The following is a 17,492-nucleotide window of genomic DNA, read 5'->3' as shown; positions in this document are numbered from 1 at the left end:
GCTCGTAAACAATCGCAAGGGGAGCCTGCTGTCCCGCTCCAGGGAGCCGACCCAGGCTGTATTTAGCCTCCCGGTTAAATACAGATTCCACCCCGGCCGCGCCAGTAGCGCCACGGTCGGTCACAGGCACCGTAAGGGCCGCCGCCACCTCCTCCCCCAAGGCCCCCCCTCGGTGTGGTGTGGCAGCAACAGAAGTAGCAAAGCATGCACTGCCGTGGCTGCACGCAGCGTTCGTTACTAATGACCCGGCGTGTGCAGCTGTCAGCTGTGCAGCATTAAATATTGAACAGGCGGCACAAAATGTGAAGGGCCGGCGTGTCGAAACAGACAACCCCCCCCTTCCCCAGGAAGCCCCCCCTCTTTACAACTGGTTCCATTCTAGTCTAACCTGAATGTTCTACAGAGCAGAATCTGAATCGGTTTATCATGTCACATTTCTGCTCTTTTATCTTAAAATTATTCCCGGTTACTTGAGTCAAAAAGAAAATGTATAATTGATGCGGGCGGTGTCCGGGGGGATCTCGCCTTTACATAAATCACTCTGGCACGAGGACCAGGCTCATTAGAGAGAATATGGTGGAGAAGGACCAGAGAAATGTCCTGGGCCGCCTTCATGTTTACACGCCGCTGCTGCCTGAATGAAACGAGACAACGGTCGTTGATTAGCTCCTCCGCAGAGGGCGAAATCCCTGGCAGAGGAAACGCGTAGCAACAACAAATTCACCCAGAATGACAGTAAATTATTAGCCTTTGATGTAATTGTGGGTCCGTATCATCAGGACATTTTGAGACGTGGATTAGAGCAGTTTGCTACGTCGCGGCGTCGCGTTTTAACGCCCACGTTCTCCGCGTTAGCCGGCGGCATGCTAGGTGGTGATGCCGCTGTTGCATGTCTGCATCTTTGTGGATGTGCTCTGCTCGCTCCATCCTCTCCACTCAGCCTCTCTTCCACCCTGTTGTGAATCCGCTGACCCGATGGCGCCGCGTCCTCCCTCTGATTCTGATTCTGTTGCAGTTGAAGAGGACCAACAGTCGGCGTTGTCGCCCAAGAAGAAGCAGCGGAACGGAGGCATGAGAAACTCCCCAAACTCTTCACCCAAAATAACGAGGTAGGTCCTCGACCTCATGTTTTATGCTGTTCTTGGGGCTCTGCTCAGTCCTGGAGGAAGGTATCGCTCATATCGATCGCCATGGCAACTCATCCCAAACATAAACTTTTATCATGACAAACATTTAGTTTAATATTTCATCTTTAGACATGAACTATAGCCCCTCACCCTGTGTTATTCATTCAGGGACAGTTGCTGCCCAAAATTTTGCCCACTTTTAATGCAGAAATGCAGCATTAGACGTGTTTTTGTGTACATCTCGCCGCAGAATTTCTGGTTTTTATAAGCATTCTTATTTTTTACAGCCTTCAAACCTGTTCCTCCTCACTAACGGTGGCGACATGTCATTGGTTGAACAAAAATGCATAAAATTATGCACAAAGAGTTTGACTGCAATGCTACTAAAGTGTAACCAGGTATAGTTGAGGCAGGATAATCACGTCTACAGATCAAATCCAATAAATCAACCTTTTATCTATCTTCAGATGAGATTTGATGCCATTTAGAGCCTTAGCATGTGCTTTAGCATGATTAGCCGTAAAGCTAATAGTTAAACAGGACTTATTTTATTGCTATTGAACCGAATTTCAAACAGCTGCTTTTTAAATATCAAAAGTTCAGTGCTGGTCAGGTAAGGAACAAAATGGATCACATGCTTTGGTGCAGCAAATGTCAGACTCTTTGCCACAAGGTACCATGTGACAAAGCCAGACAACAGCTTTTAAACAGGCCTGGCACTAATGACAGCAGCAGCTAACCACAGAGACTCCAAAGACAGATCGCCCAGGGCAATTCATCTATTGTCAGGTCCCTCTGAGCTCTCCGCAGCACGGAACCCTGTGGATGATATGTATCATCACAATGGAAGGCGAATTCAAATGCTACCTTGCTTTTATCTTGTCCCGTAAAATTAAATCGATGCTTATTGATTTTGACTGCAGATAACGCTGTTATTCAACAAGAGGCCATTACAGGCAGCATAATAGTGATAGTCAGTGGCGTTAAGTGCCATGTTATTACCAAGCTGGGCAAAAGGGAATCCTGCTTCCTGATGTATACAAAGTGGAATTGTGCAGATAGAATGTGATTAAAACTGACAGACGACTTTATGTTCCCGCTGTGGTTTTTTTTTTTTCAGGTGACATTTGGAAATCCAGTCCACAAATAAATGCAGACCTTGAAGCTACTGTAGTTGAGGGAGGTACCGGCTAGAAAAACAAGACTCAAAATTGTAACGATTGTGTCCTCTGATCTGTAGCCTCCGCCTTTTTCAGGTGGGCGTTTGCCCTGTTTGATTCGGTTTGAAGTGGGGTCAAAGTTGAATCACTCCAGGTGGTTCCAGGACTCCTGGGTAGCGCGGCAGCCTTTGCTAACGCTGTAGCCACCAGCTAAATATCAGCCCACCAAACCAATCCATCTACTTGTCATGCTAATGCACGCTACACTCAGAGTAGATGTGTTGTTTGGTCCGTAGCGTAGGCAGCAGACATGCAGGCGAGGGATTTGCGGTGGTAGCCTAAGGGATACTTCGATGCAACAAGCAGAGAGGGGGGGAAAGAAAACCCATCTCGGAGTGTACTATATCAAATGTGTTTTTACAGGACCTGCGGCCTCAAGGAATTTGTAAATAAGTAATGATCAACAGATTGGCTGTGGGTTTTTGAAGAGCAAGCCTTTGTCAGCTTGCATGATGGGTAGGATTTTCAAAGGCTTTGCTTGCCGCCGCCACGGCCGCCACTCGCGCTCATCTCAATTTACATGAAGTGCGCCTTTATCTTCCGCTGCGTGTCTCTCGCAGCCGTCGGTGGGATTCTCCGGAAGACGCAGGGCTCTGTGCTGCGGCCGCGCTGTCAAAATCTGGTCGGACACGTCGGCCCGCTGCTTAAGTGCTGGGTTAAAATGCCCAGGAACCGTGGCGCTAATGGAAGCGAGCGCGCTGAAGAAGGAAGTCAGTGGAAGCAGCGCGTTTCCAGGCGTATTAAGAAACCAGCGCCCCCTCTCTGACTTAGCAACGGCGACCTCGCTGAAATTAACACCATTTCCACGGGCTCCTTGATGGTCATAAGACACATCTAATTGTGGGATGTCACAAGACATTTGATCACATCGGACCGCGCGGTGACACACACGTCAAGTCTGCTTGAGCGCTGCCAAGGCAATTGGCGGCGCGGGATAGTGACAGGCCGTCACGGCTGACAGTGAGCGATAGCTATCCTGGCAGAGCTCTGCCTCACCAGTCATCTCCACAAGGACAAACTGAAGTGACAGCAGCTCCACTGAGTGACTGCCGCAACATTTGACTTCTGATGTAATATTTAGCCGAGGTGTAAAACCTCTAAATGCTCTCGCTCTCATTAGAACTGCAATTCAAGACTCCGGCACGACCAGGGTCTCCGAGGGCAACGGCCATTTTGTACAACCACCCCAAAAAACGAGATTGGGTTTTTATGCGTTTGATATTACAAGAAACGGTGGGTGAAAGGTCTCTTTCTGAGGCGGACGCACGGCCGTCTCCTTCTGGGGTGAGAACAGCTTGGACAGACGAGATTATCGGTGGTGGACGAGAGCGGAGGAGACGTTTTCTTCCATTCTTGAGAGGACATCCAGGTCTTGCCCGAGGGCGTATGAGCCCAAGGCGGGCTTTTCTGGCTTCAGTCTCTCGCAGCCTGAGGGATGGCGGTCTCAGCTGACACTTTCATGCATACTTAACAGGATGCTTAGAGGAGCATTCTTTTAAAGCCCTCGCTCGCGTTAAAGAGGCGCTTTCTGGCGGTGAGAAGTTCTCTGCCCGAGCTCCCGTTTGATTTACGGAACTTCAGATCTTCTGCACTGATCCGACTCCAAAGTCCAGCTAGTGGTAACGGAACCAGGCAGCCCGAAGCCTCGGTGGATCTGAGGTTCATCCCTGATCCACCTCCTCTTTGGCCTGGTTATACTGGGATACTGTGACTGTTTTATAAGATTAGCATTTTCATTTCAATCCCTTTTACAATCACAGCAGCCGTAACGAGCATGAATCAAGGCTCACGCGCTGCTGTGAATAAACGTGTTGCGCGTCAGACATTTATCGTCCGCCTCGCACACCTTTAGCCTGATCTGGTGAACGCCGGCGGCGCGCCAGGAGTCCCAGCGGTCAGCGTTTGGTGGTTGGATAAAGTTCCCGGTGAAATTAGCTTCAGCGGTCGGCGGTGACCTTGTTAAACATTAATGCGCTTCACTTTGAAAAGCAAATATGATGGGGCAAATTACTGAAATATTTAAAGTCTGGTCTGTTAAAGCTTTTACCGCGCAGCACAAATACGTCAAAAGCTGTGTGCAGTAAGGGGGCGTAATTGCATCTCTGTGCTCGTGCCAGTCAGGGCAGTATGTTGCTGCCATCGCTTTCCGCCTGGCTGCCGCTGCTGATGTCACTCTGCTTGATGACATGGCAGTTTTCTTGGCGTTTCTGTAGATGGGCTGTGACAGGAAGGAGCCAAAAGGGGGAGGGGGGGGAAGGACCACTTTAGCTACAGTAGTTAGTGTTGAGTTGGGCTGGTGATTAAGAATTTGGGGTCTAAACTGGAATTTGCCACATTCAAATGGAACTTAACTTGTGTAGCATATTCATTTGGCCACCCCACCCCTCTGTTTTTCCTTGATTAGGCACGACCCCCTCCTCATCCCGGGGAACGAGCAGATCGACAGTATGGACGAGAACATCAAGAAATACGACTCCACTGGGATGTTCCACTGGTGCCAGTCCAAAGACATCGAGAAGGTCATCCTGGTGGGTTGCACTCCTTCACCCAGCGCACGTCATTTGCATCCCCCCCCCCCCCCCCCCCCCCCCCTCCTCCCACACACGGACCCCCACGCTGACAGATGTGTCGCTTCACATCTCCCCGTCAGAGGTTGACGGGCACTTAAACACAGCGTATCGAGGTGTTGGACGTGTCATTTTCTATATGGTTCCCACTATACGGAACACTTCCTGTTCTATCCACCCCTCCCCCCCCCCTCATGTCAGCTGCTTAAAAATGTAGAAACATTTCATCCGGGGGTGTCCTGTCCTCATCAGACCCGCAGCGAGGCAGCCATGACCTTCCTCAGCGGCCACGTGGTCGTGTGCATCTTCGGAGACGTGAAATCGGCGCTGATCGGCCTCCGGAACTTCATCATGCCCCTGCGAGCGAGCAACTTTCACTACCACGAGCTCAAGCACATCGTGTTCGTCGGCTCCCTGGAGTATTTGAAGCGGGAATGGGAGACGCTTCACAATTTTCCGAAGGTCTCCATTTTACCTGTGAGTCCAGGAAAAACTGCTCCAACCTTTTCTCAAACAACAAAACCTGCGCCGTAAATGTTTTATAGCCAAGGCTGCAGCAGCAAAATAACCTGATCCAGACCAAATATTTTGACTTTTATCATGTGAACCTGAATAACTTGCGCTGTTCCACAGCCATAAATAATATTTTATAGTCTATTTCAAGAACTGTAATCATTTCGGTGATGCCGAACACGTGTTCCTGAGGTGAAACAGACCAGCACGCCAGAGTTTCATTACATTTTACTGCACACACATGTTTCAGGCTTACAGCGGCTTCTAAACTATTTAATTTTAAAGAAAAATCAAACTAACCTGAGCTGCAGGCTAATGTGCGGCTGTGATTGGGCCACTCGCGCGCTCTGCGTTTCCTGCCAAGTATTTGAAAAATTAGTGTTTTGAAACGGCTACAAAGACAGATGGCGGCAAATGAAACGGAAGAAACGTCCAAACTTTGGTTGTAGTTCATTCAGCGTATCAAAAGTTGTATCAAATGTCTGTTTTTTTTCTTAAGTTAAGATTTCTACGTTATTTTGTCCGAAACTCTGACAGCAAGTGAGGAAAACAGTCTTTAACGTGCGGCTCTTCTAATAAATTCTCCCCTTTGCTCCTCTTCAAAGGGCACGCCGTTGAGTCGGGCAGATCTGAGAGCTGTCAACATCAACCTCTGCGACATGTGTGTCATCCTGTCGGCCAATCAGAACAATATTGACGATGCGTCACTGCAGGACAAAGAATGCATCTTGGCATCGCTCAACATCAAGTCCATGCTGTTTGACGACAGCATCGGGGTCTTGCAGGCTAATTCCCAAGGTAAGGAGTGGCCTATCATAGTTCAGTGCACTGCCTGGGAGGGACAGGGCCCTGGCACAGGAAATATCCCTCACTGGGCGCCGCCTGGCTGACCTGGTGTCGCTGAGTTTGACAGTAAACCTCAGTGACTATTCCTCAGGTTACTGTAACAACTGGTTTCTTCACAAACCTAATTGGTGGCAACAAGCAAAGCGAAGGCACAGAACCCCCCCCCCCCCCCCCCGCCTCATTTCTACCCTCCTCTGCTTTGAAAATAAGAACAAATAGCCTGTATAATTAATGAAAGCTGCATATTAGCTCTTCAGAACAGCAGCAGGGGCCACTTATCGTAGCGTGGCCTTTCACAGTGGTCATTCTGCAGCACTGGCAGAAGTGCTCTCAGAAACCTTTTGACCCGACGACAGAGAGAGGAAGAAGGGTCGTTATTTCTCTAATACACGTATGACCTCGCATTTGCTTTAGTCAGCAGGACGTGATGGATGTCAAAGCGCCGCCCATGTATAATACATCAGCGTCGCTGGTTTAATGTGCTTACTTGTCGGTCTGAGGAAAGCAAGAAATGTCAATTCAATTTGAATTCAATCTTGGGTCACTTGATCCTCCGTAGCTGCAGCGTGAACGGCCCTGGTGCGCGTACGCAAAGGCCGTTTCCGGAACAAAATGAGTGCTGCGCCACATGTATAATATATGGCCTAATATTGGCTCTTGTCAGGAATTACAGCGGCGGCGGGGAGCGGGGGCAGCGGCCTAGCCTCTCGGCTCTCCTCCTGATTTGTTTCTGTCTTTTGTGCTCATTCAGGCTTCACACCGCCGGGGATGGACAGATCGTCTCCAGAAAACAGCCCCGTGCACGGATTAGTGAGGCAGACTTCCGTCACCACTGGCGCAAACATCCCCATCATAACAGAACTGGGTACGTTCCTTCCTGGACCTTCCATCGACACCAGTGCATTTCCAGCTAAGCAGCCGCTAACACGTTTGAAGATCTCAGTCATTCCAGGCGCGGGTGCTTGATTACTGCGATTAAAGCAGCGTTTGCTTTGTTGACATGCTCCCGTTACTGTTGCCTGTCCAGCGCCGTTAGCAAAGGCAGGCAGAAAGCTGCCCGTCATCTCGCTCAGTCAGGACAAAAGCAGTGGGACCAGCATCCAGATGATAACTGAGCTGGGTAAGAAGTCCTCTGTCCTGTCCTGCAGTGCTGGAACTGCCTTCACATCAGCTTCCTTTTGATTTCTCTCACTGCACCAGAGGCTGCCTCCATTCCCGTGGCTTCACTCTCAGCACATTTTACTCTTAGTTCTGGTTGAAATTGCCTGTCTTGTTTTTCGCTCCTTTATCTGAGACCCCCCCTCCCTTTTATTTGTTCAAGAATTGCGGGGCCTTTGATCCCTCAAAAGTCCTGGTGGCTGTTTTCGCGACATCTTGCGTCCAATCGAATTCTCCGGCCGCTCCTCTTTCATCTCAGCCCCGTTGACGCCGACATTTATTTCTGTCCTCGCAGAGGGAGCAGTTCTCCCGCTACATCTTTGCATCATTACTTTCTTGCAGCTGCTGCATGTGTTCTGTTGCTCAAAGACATCTTTTAAAAAAAAAAGGTTCTGAGCAAAGACGGGTTGAAATGCCAGTTCAAGTAATTGGAAGTTCGGTGTCACGGATTAACAAGGCAAACTGGTGTTACTGATGCTGAGTGCAGGAGAACGTTGTGCATGCTGTGAGCGTGTTGTTCGTGTGCATGAGCGGCCTGGGTCCAGCCACTCCGCGGCCTCCTTTCGCTCTCCTAAACCCGGTATAAGCGGTCCAGCTCTGCAGCCGCTGTACTTCTTCATCCACCTCTTCACACAGACCTGTCGCATGTTTTGTTCCCGCTACTTTTTGTCACTCGCCTTCTTCCCCTGGTGGGAAGACGACAGACACCCTTCTGGCCTGGCAGGGACCGTAAAGTAGCTCCGACTCATTAGGATTTGAGTTCAGCTGTACGACCTGAAGATTATTGCAGATTCCTATGTTTGAGTGCGCCAATACTACCCGTTCACCGCCAGCGTTTGAGCTAAGCTAACTAGCATTTGGGGGGTTTTGAGCGTCTCTTGCCAGCCAATGAAGCGGCATCCATCTTCCATCCAGTAGAAGGTAAAAGACAAAAAGAGGAGGAGCTGGGGTGTCCCGTTTGGAGCAGAATTCCTGATCTCCCGAGTTCGCAGCGGACAAACGGAGAGACGGGGAATGACTCCAGCACACATTTCTCTCCCATAGTGAACGACTCCAACGTTCAGTTCCTGGACCAAGACGATGACGACGACCCCGACACCGAGTTGTACCTCACTCAGCCCTTTGCCTGCGGGACGGCGTTCGCAGTCAGCGTGCTGGATTCTTTAATGAGCGCTGTGAGTCTGAATCCATCCGTAGCAGCTTCTATAATAACCACACTCAATATCTGTTCTTTCACATTGTACGAGATGTTTAGGACGATAGGAATGTGCAGTTTTCTTAGCTTCTTCTTATGACAGCAGAGTCCGGTTGGATCTGCTCACTCTCAGGTTGGGGGGTGTCTCCTCACAGATGTCTCTCCCCTCTGACTTCATCCCTGCAGACATACTTCAATGATAATATCCTCACCTTGATCCGGACGCTGGTAACAGGCGGGGCGACACCGGAGCTGGAAGGGCTGTTGGCAGAGGAAAATGCGCTGCGGGGGGGCTACAGCACGCCACAGACCCTGGCGAACAGGGACAGGTGTCGTGTGGCACAGCTGGCCCTGTACGACGGGCCCTTTGCTGACCTTGGGGTAAGTGAGTGATCCTGTCACCCGAGGGACAAGCACATCCCTGCCGATCTGTGTCCTGGGCTCCGACTTTAGGGAATGCGCTCAGCCCGGAAGGCTGTTATTCGGAATAGAACAAGTTGTTGTTATCCAGACTTGCAGTGAAAGGTAGCCAACAACCACAGCCGCTTAGCTAACAGACAAGATGCTTCTATTATTCTGAACTTGAGTTGTTGTTTTTTTCACAGAAATGACCTCAATTAGCAATTAAATAGTCTCCAAATGAGTCTCTAAGAACATGTTTTGTTTGGATCACATTGCAGGATGGGGGTTGCTATGGTGACCTCTTCTGCAAAGCCCTCAAAACCTACAACATGCTGTGCTTTGGCATCTATCGGCTGCGGGACGCACACCTCAACAGTCAGAGCCAGTGTACCAAACGGTGGGTATGGACTCGGTCTGTGTTTCCACCGAGGGAACGTCGTCTTTAGTTGGTCCCGCTGGACTCAGACGTGTTCCTTCTCCTGCAGGTATGTCATAACCAATCCCCCCTACGCGTTTGAGCTGGTGCCCTCGGACCTGATCTTCTGCCTGATGCAGTTCGACCACAACGCAGGCCAGTCTCGAACCAGCCTCTCTCACTCGTCACATTCGTCCCATTCCTCCAGCAAAAAAAGCTCCTCCGTCCACTCCATCCCCAAAACCAACCGCAACCGGAGCAGAGACACCAGAGACAAACAAAAGTACGTCCCCTCCTAAAGCTCTCGCAACATTGAAATTTCAGACTTACTGTGATAATTTTGTTATTCTATGTTGATTAATTACATATCACAAACAAGTAAACATGGGAATCAGACTGCATCACTCTGAATCAGGCCCAGTCCTCACGGGCTCTAATCCAGCCGGGTTTTGGGATCCACCAGGTAGACGACGCCTTGGTGCAAGTGTTCTCCCTGATAGGGGAACAAGCGCTCCTCTGTTCTCTGTGCTGCGTTCACGCTGCGAGTAGCGGTTTGGGTACATAACCTGACGGCAGCAGTATCTTTGGACTGGAGTGTGTTCCGGTGATTGTATGTGATGCTAACCGTTAGCCTTTATCCACGGCTGCCGGCGGTAAACCCGGAGCTCCTGCTGAGGCAAACATCTCTATCAAACACGCTTGTCTCCACTATGTCCGCTTTATTTGGTTTCTGAAGCGAGTATGAACTTCCTGTTTCCCGTTGTCCTGGTAACAGGCCTGGATGCGGTCTGGGCAGCGTAACAAGCTTCTCCTGCTGTTTTACACCTCTGATCATCTGTCAATAATGGTCCAATCAGCTTACATCTAGTGTGCTACCTTCTTTTTTCCAAAAGTGCAGCAAGGATGAATAGAGCGGGCCAAGGTATGGAAGTGAATGATCCTGCATGTCATTGCATTCCACGCTCGTGTCCTTGACATTCTCGCTCTCTGAACGAACGCTAAGTAGTTTAGTTGAACGACCGCACCGGCGCCGCATGGCTGAGAGCTGCGCAGGACTTTCTGGACGGTTGCGTGAGTGTCGTTGATTGGTTTGATGCCACTTTATCCTTGATGCATTTAGTTCATACAGCGAGGTTTTATACACGCTGGCATACGTGCTAATGTGGCGAAGCGTCGTAGCCTGGAGCCGCCCTGATGAAAATGCACGACCTCGGCTCGCGCCAACTGGTGCATCATTGCGCCAGGCCATTTCTTCCTCTATGAAAATAAAGTTGCAACAAGCCAAAAGCCTGAAGCCTCTAAAATGATTGAAAAAAAACCCCATAAAACAACTATGACCAGATGAAACATGAAGTTAAAACCATTAATCTAACTAATATGGACAGAGACGCACAGATTTTGTAATAGCTGTGACTTGCACGTCTGCTATCTTAAGTAAACAGCAGTAGGTAGAATAATGCTAAACTATTAAAAGGGGGGAAACTGGCTGTCATTCCTTCTCCCAGCGGGTCAAATAAGGACGCTCGGTGAGCGGATGCTACATGTAGCCGCACTGGTAAGAATGAGCCGACTTGGGTTGTCTTTAAATTGGACAAACAGAATTGTGATGATAGTGTTGATAGTGTTTATTGACCCTGCTGAGCAGTGGCGAGGGAGGGGCGCCTGTGACCAACGCTCGAGCTTCCTTATCTGACAAACTGGGACAAAGAGATATTGACCTGCCATCATTTTTAATCATAGGTAACACAAAAAAACCCTTTTTCTTCCACTCAGTTCTAAATCATCTCTTGCCTCTGTGCTTCCCCCCCCAGAAAAGACGTGGTTTACAGATGAGCCGGAGAATGCCCACCTGAGGACCGTCACCCACGTTAGCCCGTGTAAATCCTCCAGCAGCTCCATTCCACCCATCAGAGAAGCAGAAGACCAGTGCTGAGCAGGGGACCCTCGCATCAGCGTCGCATCACGCCTGTCACCGGGAGAGACGCCCACCCCACCTCCCTCACTCAGCTTTTCTACATGAAGACAATCACATCCGAATGTTGCTGATGCTAATCTTACTTTGCACCGTTAAGCTAGCGGCGACCTGACTGACTTCTTTCGGGTCACGCTTCTCCGGTGAGAGGCGACCATGTAAAATGAGTACCATCGCTACTGAAATAGAAAATTGTATCCAAATCAAGTTTTCCGGGTGTAAAAGTTGCCTTGTAAGCTCAACAACCGCTACTGCCGCATTTATTTCCCAGTGTTACAGACTGATTCCCTACAGGCTGTTGAACTGTGTCTTTCCACGCGGCATCTTCGCTGACGGACCCTCGGCCATTCCTTTGCCGCTCTGAGATCACTCACCATGTTTACGGTGGCTAAAGTGGCCGGCGTCCGTGCGTGGACGGCGCGAGGCTGCAGCCTTATCTTCATCCGCTTCTACTCGTACCTTTGCCTTTTCTTCTCGTCGCTACGTCCAAGAATGTCGAGTATCAGAGAACGTCGTCGCTCCGGGGGCCCCTTTTTAACGCCATTAGCCAAATATGATAGAGCTGTTTCCTTATCAAATGAAACCAAAAACGTAAAGACAGAACTGAAGAGTCGGAGCCTCATATCGAAGGAAGTGGGTTTATCGTGTCCTCTGCTGGCTGGAAGCACTGCCTGACACAAGACTGTCTTGGATGCCATCAAGTCCCCCTCTTAACGCCACCATGTTAACTCTGAATAAAAAGAAACAGCTCTATCATAGAAAAAGTAGCCTTGGCTATTTCCATTGATCATATTCTGTTGGTAATCCATCGTATTGAGCGATATCACGCCGCGTATTTATAGGAATCATTTCTGGTTATTAAGCGAGATGTATTTGAACAAAATCGCAGCTGTATCTTGACAAACAATGGGAGCGATCCATTGGAATCATCCATCTACAGACGACTCAACGCTGGTTAATGGCGACGGCGAGGCGGTTGTGACATTTTCGCACCCTTCCCTCGTGGCAGGGGATGTGCCAGGCAGTGCTGAAGCTAGCGGAGGACTCCACAAGACCCACCACTGCGAGAAGAGGCTTCCAGGCGAGCGAAAAAGGGGCCCAGTTGAATTTAGAAGTAGAATTTCAGTCAAAAAATATATATATATTTTGAAGTCTTAAAGCTATTTTTCTTCTAAAATCTATATCGAGCTTCGTGTAAAATATCTCTGTAATGTTTCCTGTTGAGGTTGCCGTCTAGTTTGCTTTTCACTCTTATTTTTGAACTTATTGGCTTGCGGATCATCACATCCAGTAAAACTACAGTTAACAGTCCTGTACAAATAGGCTTGTACATAAACTGTACATGATTTTATTTTGTATTTTCACAAATTAAAAGCTGATGTATTGTGCTCGACGGCGTCTGTCGCGGTTCTTCATCAGCCCTCTCTGGATGACGGCTTCTAAAAACACCTCGGAGACGCTGAGGGCCCGTCACCATCGTCGTTAATGACTTTACACATAACGACACGGCGGGAGACCGTCAGCGTGCCAATAATATTTACAGACTAACACCTCACAGTGAGGCTGCCAGTTATTCCCATCCTCTCACCAGTGGTGGTGTCACCTTCCTAATTAGCAACTACGTAGCTATCGCACCCGAAACAGTTGCTTTTATGTTGTTTCTTTTTATTGCATCGGTCCCGGAAACATCATAAGCCAAATTGCTGATTTGTTCAACTGGTATTAAATACAAAAGTGTGTGTTCAGTCATAATAAGGCCAAATAATAATGGATCTGAAGTGTGGAGTCGTTTAGAATTTTAGCGGTATGATAGCGATTAAGGCTCCACTGAGCAGCAAGTGCGTGGAGGAAATAAAACTCATTTATTCAAAAGCTGGTTAATCGAGTCATTAAATACGCATTCAAAATGAAAATGTGACGTTTTCTGCTACAGTCGGGCCGAGTGACGTTTGTTAGCAGCTGGCTCGACGGCTTGTGATGAAAAGTGTTGGGGAAATTCATGGATGATGTTTAACGAGGACAGGAAAACGGGACCAGCACACGCTCGCGCCATTTTTCTCACCCCGAACGTTGGTTAAGTTTATTGATTTCGTTTTATATCACAGAAGGCTTCTAGATTTGATGGTTCTTGTTCACAGCTTTTGTCTTTCCGGTGTAAAATTCTAACTATGGAGCTGATATTGCGACAGAAATGCAGGTAAAGTTCCTTCTTTACTTGGTTTTTCACATCTCTGTGTCTGACTATTAAAAAATCTTTCACGCCATTATTGACAGCGTTAAAGTCTGTCCCAGTGACCCCCCACTCTCACACACACACTCACTTACTCAGATCTCTGAAACCAACTTTCTGCCCGGCTCCGCCAACTTGGCTGGTGACGACCGTTTCCATGACAACGCGGCGCTGCGAGTGCATCACTGCCAGCCCGGATAAACAGTGATCCTTTACCAAAACAAGGGGGTCATTACGGCAGCTTGTCAAATCAATGTTGAGAGTGTCCTCGCTGATTAAGGCGTCCCCTCTCAGGCCTGACACGGTGTCAATACCGGCTGGCCCGTGGCGGCACGCTCCCATGATTGGACTGAAATGCCTATCAGTCAGGCAGCTGAGCTGGACTAATGATTCCCTGTGCTGCCTATTAGACTGACATGACAATTTAATCCTGTGGGCCCGGCAAGGAAAAAGTGACCTTGGTGCTTTATATTGAGGCTGAGGTAAATTGACAAGAGCAGATAAATCTTTACCTTGGGCTATTAACAGAATTAAAGAACAACAACAAAGACAGACGCTCCTCCCTCCCTTGTGTTTTTTTTATCCGTCCTCCTCTGCGCTCATCTGCCTTTTCCCAACGCCGTCATATTAAAGACATTTTGAACAACAGGCCCGATTGATCCGTGGAACAACAAAGAGCCAAATAAGGGCCCTGGGTTGGATTCTTCTGTCGTGCTGGAACATTGAAAGTGGATATCGCTCCGAGCTCAAGGTTTTTCAGATGTTCAAAGCCATAGCGGTCTGGCCCCGGGGCGAGGTATATTGCCTCGGACATCTATCTCAGGGCGATGGGAACATTGTGTACATGGATGGAAAAAGGCCATGTGTTTACACAGATGTTTTCAGCTTTCAGCTCACCGACGCTCCTGCAGCGCGCCGCACCACCATCTTTAGTGCCACGGGCCACATGCATTTTGCATTAGTTCACCCTTTGATACAGAAACGGAGGAGGGCTCCGACGACTCCCCTCCAAGACAACGTTGGGGTCCGTGGATCTCTTTGAGTTTGACGGGAATCCAGGAGAACTCTGATGGCCGGTTCGTCTGCAACAGGCAAGGGACAGATCGCTGGAACCGGGGCTATGCCCGCGAGGCACCGTTGCCGCGGTGACCCTTCCTGTTCCCTCTAAAGGTCAACGGCTCCCTCGATTACGCTGCATGAATCAAACGTATCGGCTGTTTTCACCTTGAAGCGGGACGTACCGCCCATCTGAAAGCTAACCTCGCTAGCTAACTCGGGACACGCGTGAGGTTCGGGGTAAACACTAACACGTCATGACCTCAGGCCGCCAGACCCCCACGTGCAGCAAACAGATGGTCCGGCCCTCCCACCACAGTTGTAAACAGGATTTACAATTTGAGCGATATTATTTACTGTGATTCATGTTTCTGTCAGCTGCACACTGGAGGTTAATAGAAATGCCAGCGTGTTGCTGATTTACTTAGTAAGATTTTCACGCCAAGGTTCGCGTTGGGAAGATTGCGGCGGCAGAAATCTACGGGATTAATGCATTATGTAGAAGAAGCTGCCACGACCTTCAGCCACCGCCGCCCCCATACATCATGGCGAGCTTGACCCTCCCAAGGCCGGGAGAGGCTGATATATTTGACCGCCGCCGCCATTGAATTACTCACATTCTTCAACAGCTGGATACATTTTATGGATGCGGCAACATGGAGGCAATAAAGTTTTGATTAAAACCGTGTTTTACGCTTCGGATTTGCGTTTTACAGCAAGCGAAGCTTCGGCAATAAAGGAGACGCTCAACGGTCAAAAGCAAATCAATAAATAAATCCTGGTTTTACGCCTCGCGTTACAGAGGCGCCGGATGTCGGCGATATGGCGAAGACAGAGGTCTGGAAAAGGACGGGAAATAAGTGCCGCTTTAGAGGCTGACGTCCATTTGAATATTATTGGCTGTAGGATTATGACATTAATTGCCACATTATCGACGGACTGTCGGCTCCTCGTGCACATCGTCTCCTCTGCTCCCTAAAGAGCGCCGGCTCGGCCTGAAGTAGACTGACAAGCTAATTATAGCACCTAGCCTGGTTGATAAATGCTGCTAATTCTCATCAGGAAGAGTAACGGGACTCCTTAAGTCACCTCGAACGCTGAACCCTGCGACTCCAGCTGGCGTTTCCAGATATGAACGCTGAACTCTGCCGTCAAAACACTTCTGTTAAGTCATCTTAACACTAACGATGCTTCATTAATCCTTGACAGCTCTCTCTGTATACAAGAGTATTGTGGTCTGATCTCAACAGTAAAACCAGGATGATCCTCTGCTGCCCTACTGGGACAGAGATAAAGTCCAGCTGTGCATGTAAACGACTGGCTCGACTGGTGAAATGTAGCCGCTAACCCCGACTTTACAGCATCAGATCAAATATAATAAGCAATTTCACAATAATGTGATTTTCTCTCGCTAACTGAATTAATACTACTTTTTGCTTTTCTACAATAGTGCTGCAAATGCAGCTTAGTTTTCCATTATCTGACCGTGTCCAAAGCGAAACGTGTCCCGGCCTGACACCTAACAGGAAGAGCCAGACTGGAGAAGCGAAGCGCTAACACGGGAGGAGGGGGGCTAAAGGAAGCTACGTTTTAGTACATTTCTATAGCAACTGACATCTGAAGAGCACCAACAAACGATGCAGACTGAAGCAATGCAGACGTGCTTTCAGGCTGCGCTCACATATGACGGTCCACTACCCAGACTGAGGACAGAACTCAAAGATTGACTCTTTTTCCATCAAAAATTTAATAAAAGGTGGTTGTTAGCAAGTTCTGTTTGAGAGGAGCGAGGGCAAACATCAAAAAACTCTTCTGACGTCCCCCCCCCTCTTTCATTTGAGTTCCCCTCTAATGATGCTGTTTACGTATTCAGGCTTCACTCAGGATGCGTCCTGACAACAATGCGAGCTGACGCGTACCAAACTCGGTATGTCCCAGAGCCATCTCCGTGGCCAGGACACTGTCAGCTCCGCCTACGTCAGCGGCGGCGTCGCGGCCGTGGAGCCGCACATGTCACAAACTTTCAAACGTCTGCTCTTTTCGACAGACCTCTTTGGCGACTCCGAGACGTCGCGTTCGTGCGAACGGCGCTCGGGCCGGATCCGCCGCTGCGCTGTGATGCTCCAAAGATCCTCGATACTCTCAAATGTTCCTGACCTTTTTTTTTTTTTACCATCTGGTGAAACCTCTGTCATTAATAACTTAATTAAGCTCCCAATGCGGTAACATTTCAACCCCGCGCCGTGACGAAAAGCCGTCCCCGGTGATTGGACGGGCCTTGTGCGACCCGCGTCTGACCTTTGACCTCCTCTGATCAGCAGTTTTGGCAAGGCGATCCATCATTGTGCTCTTACTGTCAGAAGAGGTGCCTGGCTGCAGCTGCGTGTCACTGGATAAGAGAAGCTGCTTAAAGGCAATCATGTCAGCCTCCACGCCACTGCCCACACCCCCCGATGGAAGGAGGACGTGACAGTGGCGGAAGAGTCCATCTGAGACACTGGGGGGCACCGCGGCGACCTGGTTGATGCTATCTTGGAAGCTGCAACCCACATTTCTGCTGGGTGCGGGAGCATCCCATCGTAGGGACGATGTTGAGGACAAAAGGATGTTCAGGAACGTGGACCTGAGCCTTCAAGGGTTCAGGGGAAGCACAAGCAGCCGCCAACGAACACCCAGAGCCTTCTGACTGAAACCCACCAGTTGACACGGCAACGGCGGCTGTTTTTAGAGCCTTCCACTCTGTGTTTACACGTTAGGGTCATCTAAAATGTCTCTGTGCAGCCACAAAGGA

The 17,492-nt window shown here is 49.2% G+C and overlaps 1 protein-coding gene across 14 annotated transcripts in view; it reads left to right on the top strand.

Moving 5' to 3' along the window:
• The window catches only part of LOC130535860 (calcium-activated potassium channel subunit alpha-1-like), a 53,812-nt gene extending 41,009 nt beyond the window's left edge, over nucleotides 1-12,803 (top strand). For 8 of the 14 annotated variants that reach the window (XM_057051347.1, XM_057051524.1, XM_057051255.1 and 5 more), the window contains 12 exons: nucleotides 1,016-1,109; nucleotides 4,752-4,875; nucleotides 5,167-5,391; nucleotides 6,033-6,225; nucleotides 7,025-7,138; nucleotides 7,301-7,393; nucleotides 8,476-8,606; nucleotides 8,813-9,007; nucleotides 9,307-9,425; nucleotides 9,514-9,726; nucleotides 10,337-10,365; nucleotides 11,255-12,803. In XM_057051347.1, coding sequence (XP_056907327.1) covers nucleotides 1,016-1,109; nucleotides 4,752-4,875; nucleotides 5,167-5,391; nucleotides 6,033-6,225; nucleotides 7,025-7,138; nucleotides 7,301-7,393; nucleotides 8,476-8,606; nucleotides 8,813-9,007; nucleotides 9,307-9,425; nucleotides 9,514-9,726; nucleotides 10,337-10,365; nucleotides 11,255-11,376 — 1,652 coding nt within the window. In that variant the 3' untranslated portion in view covers nucleotides 11,377-12,803. The remainder of the gene's footprint in view (nucleotides 1-1,015; nucleotides 1,110-4,751; nucleotides 4,876-5,166; nucleotides 5,392-6,032; nucleotides 6,226-7,024; nucleotides 7,139-7,300; nucleotides 7,394-8,475; nucleotides 8,607-8,812; nucleotides 9,008-9,306; nucleotides 9,426-9,513; nucleotides 9,727-10,336; nucleotides 10,366-11,254) is intronic. The other 6 variants (XM_057052361.1, XM_057051435.1, XM_057051938.1 and 3 more) reach the window with 4 other exon arrangements.
• Nucleotides 12,804-17,492: the final 4,689 nt, after the last annotated feature.

This window comes from Takifugu flavidus, chromosome 1, assembly GCF_003711565.1.
Source record: "Takifugu flavidus isolate HTHZ2018 chromosome 1, ASM371156v2, whole genome shotgun sequence".
Taxonomy (NCBI): Eukaryota; Metazoa; Chordata; class Actinopteri; order Tetraodontiformes; family Tetraodontidae; genus Takifugu; species Takifugu flavidus.
The sequence above is the reverse complement of the archived record's forward strand: the minus strand, read 5'-3'. Positions and strand labels throughout refer to the sequence as shown.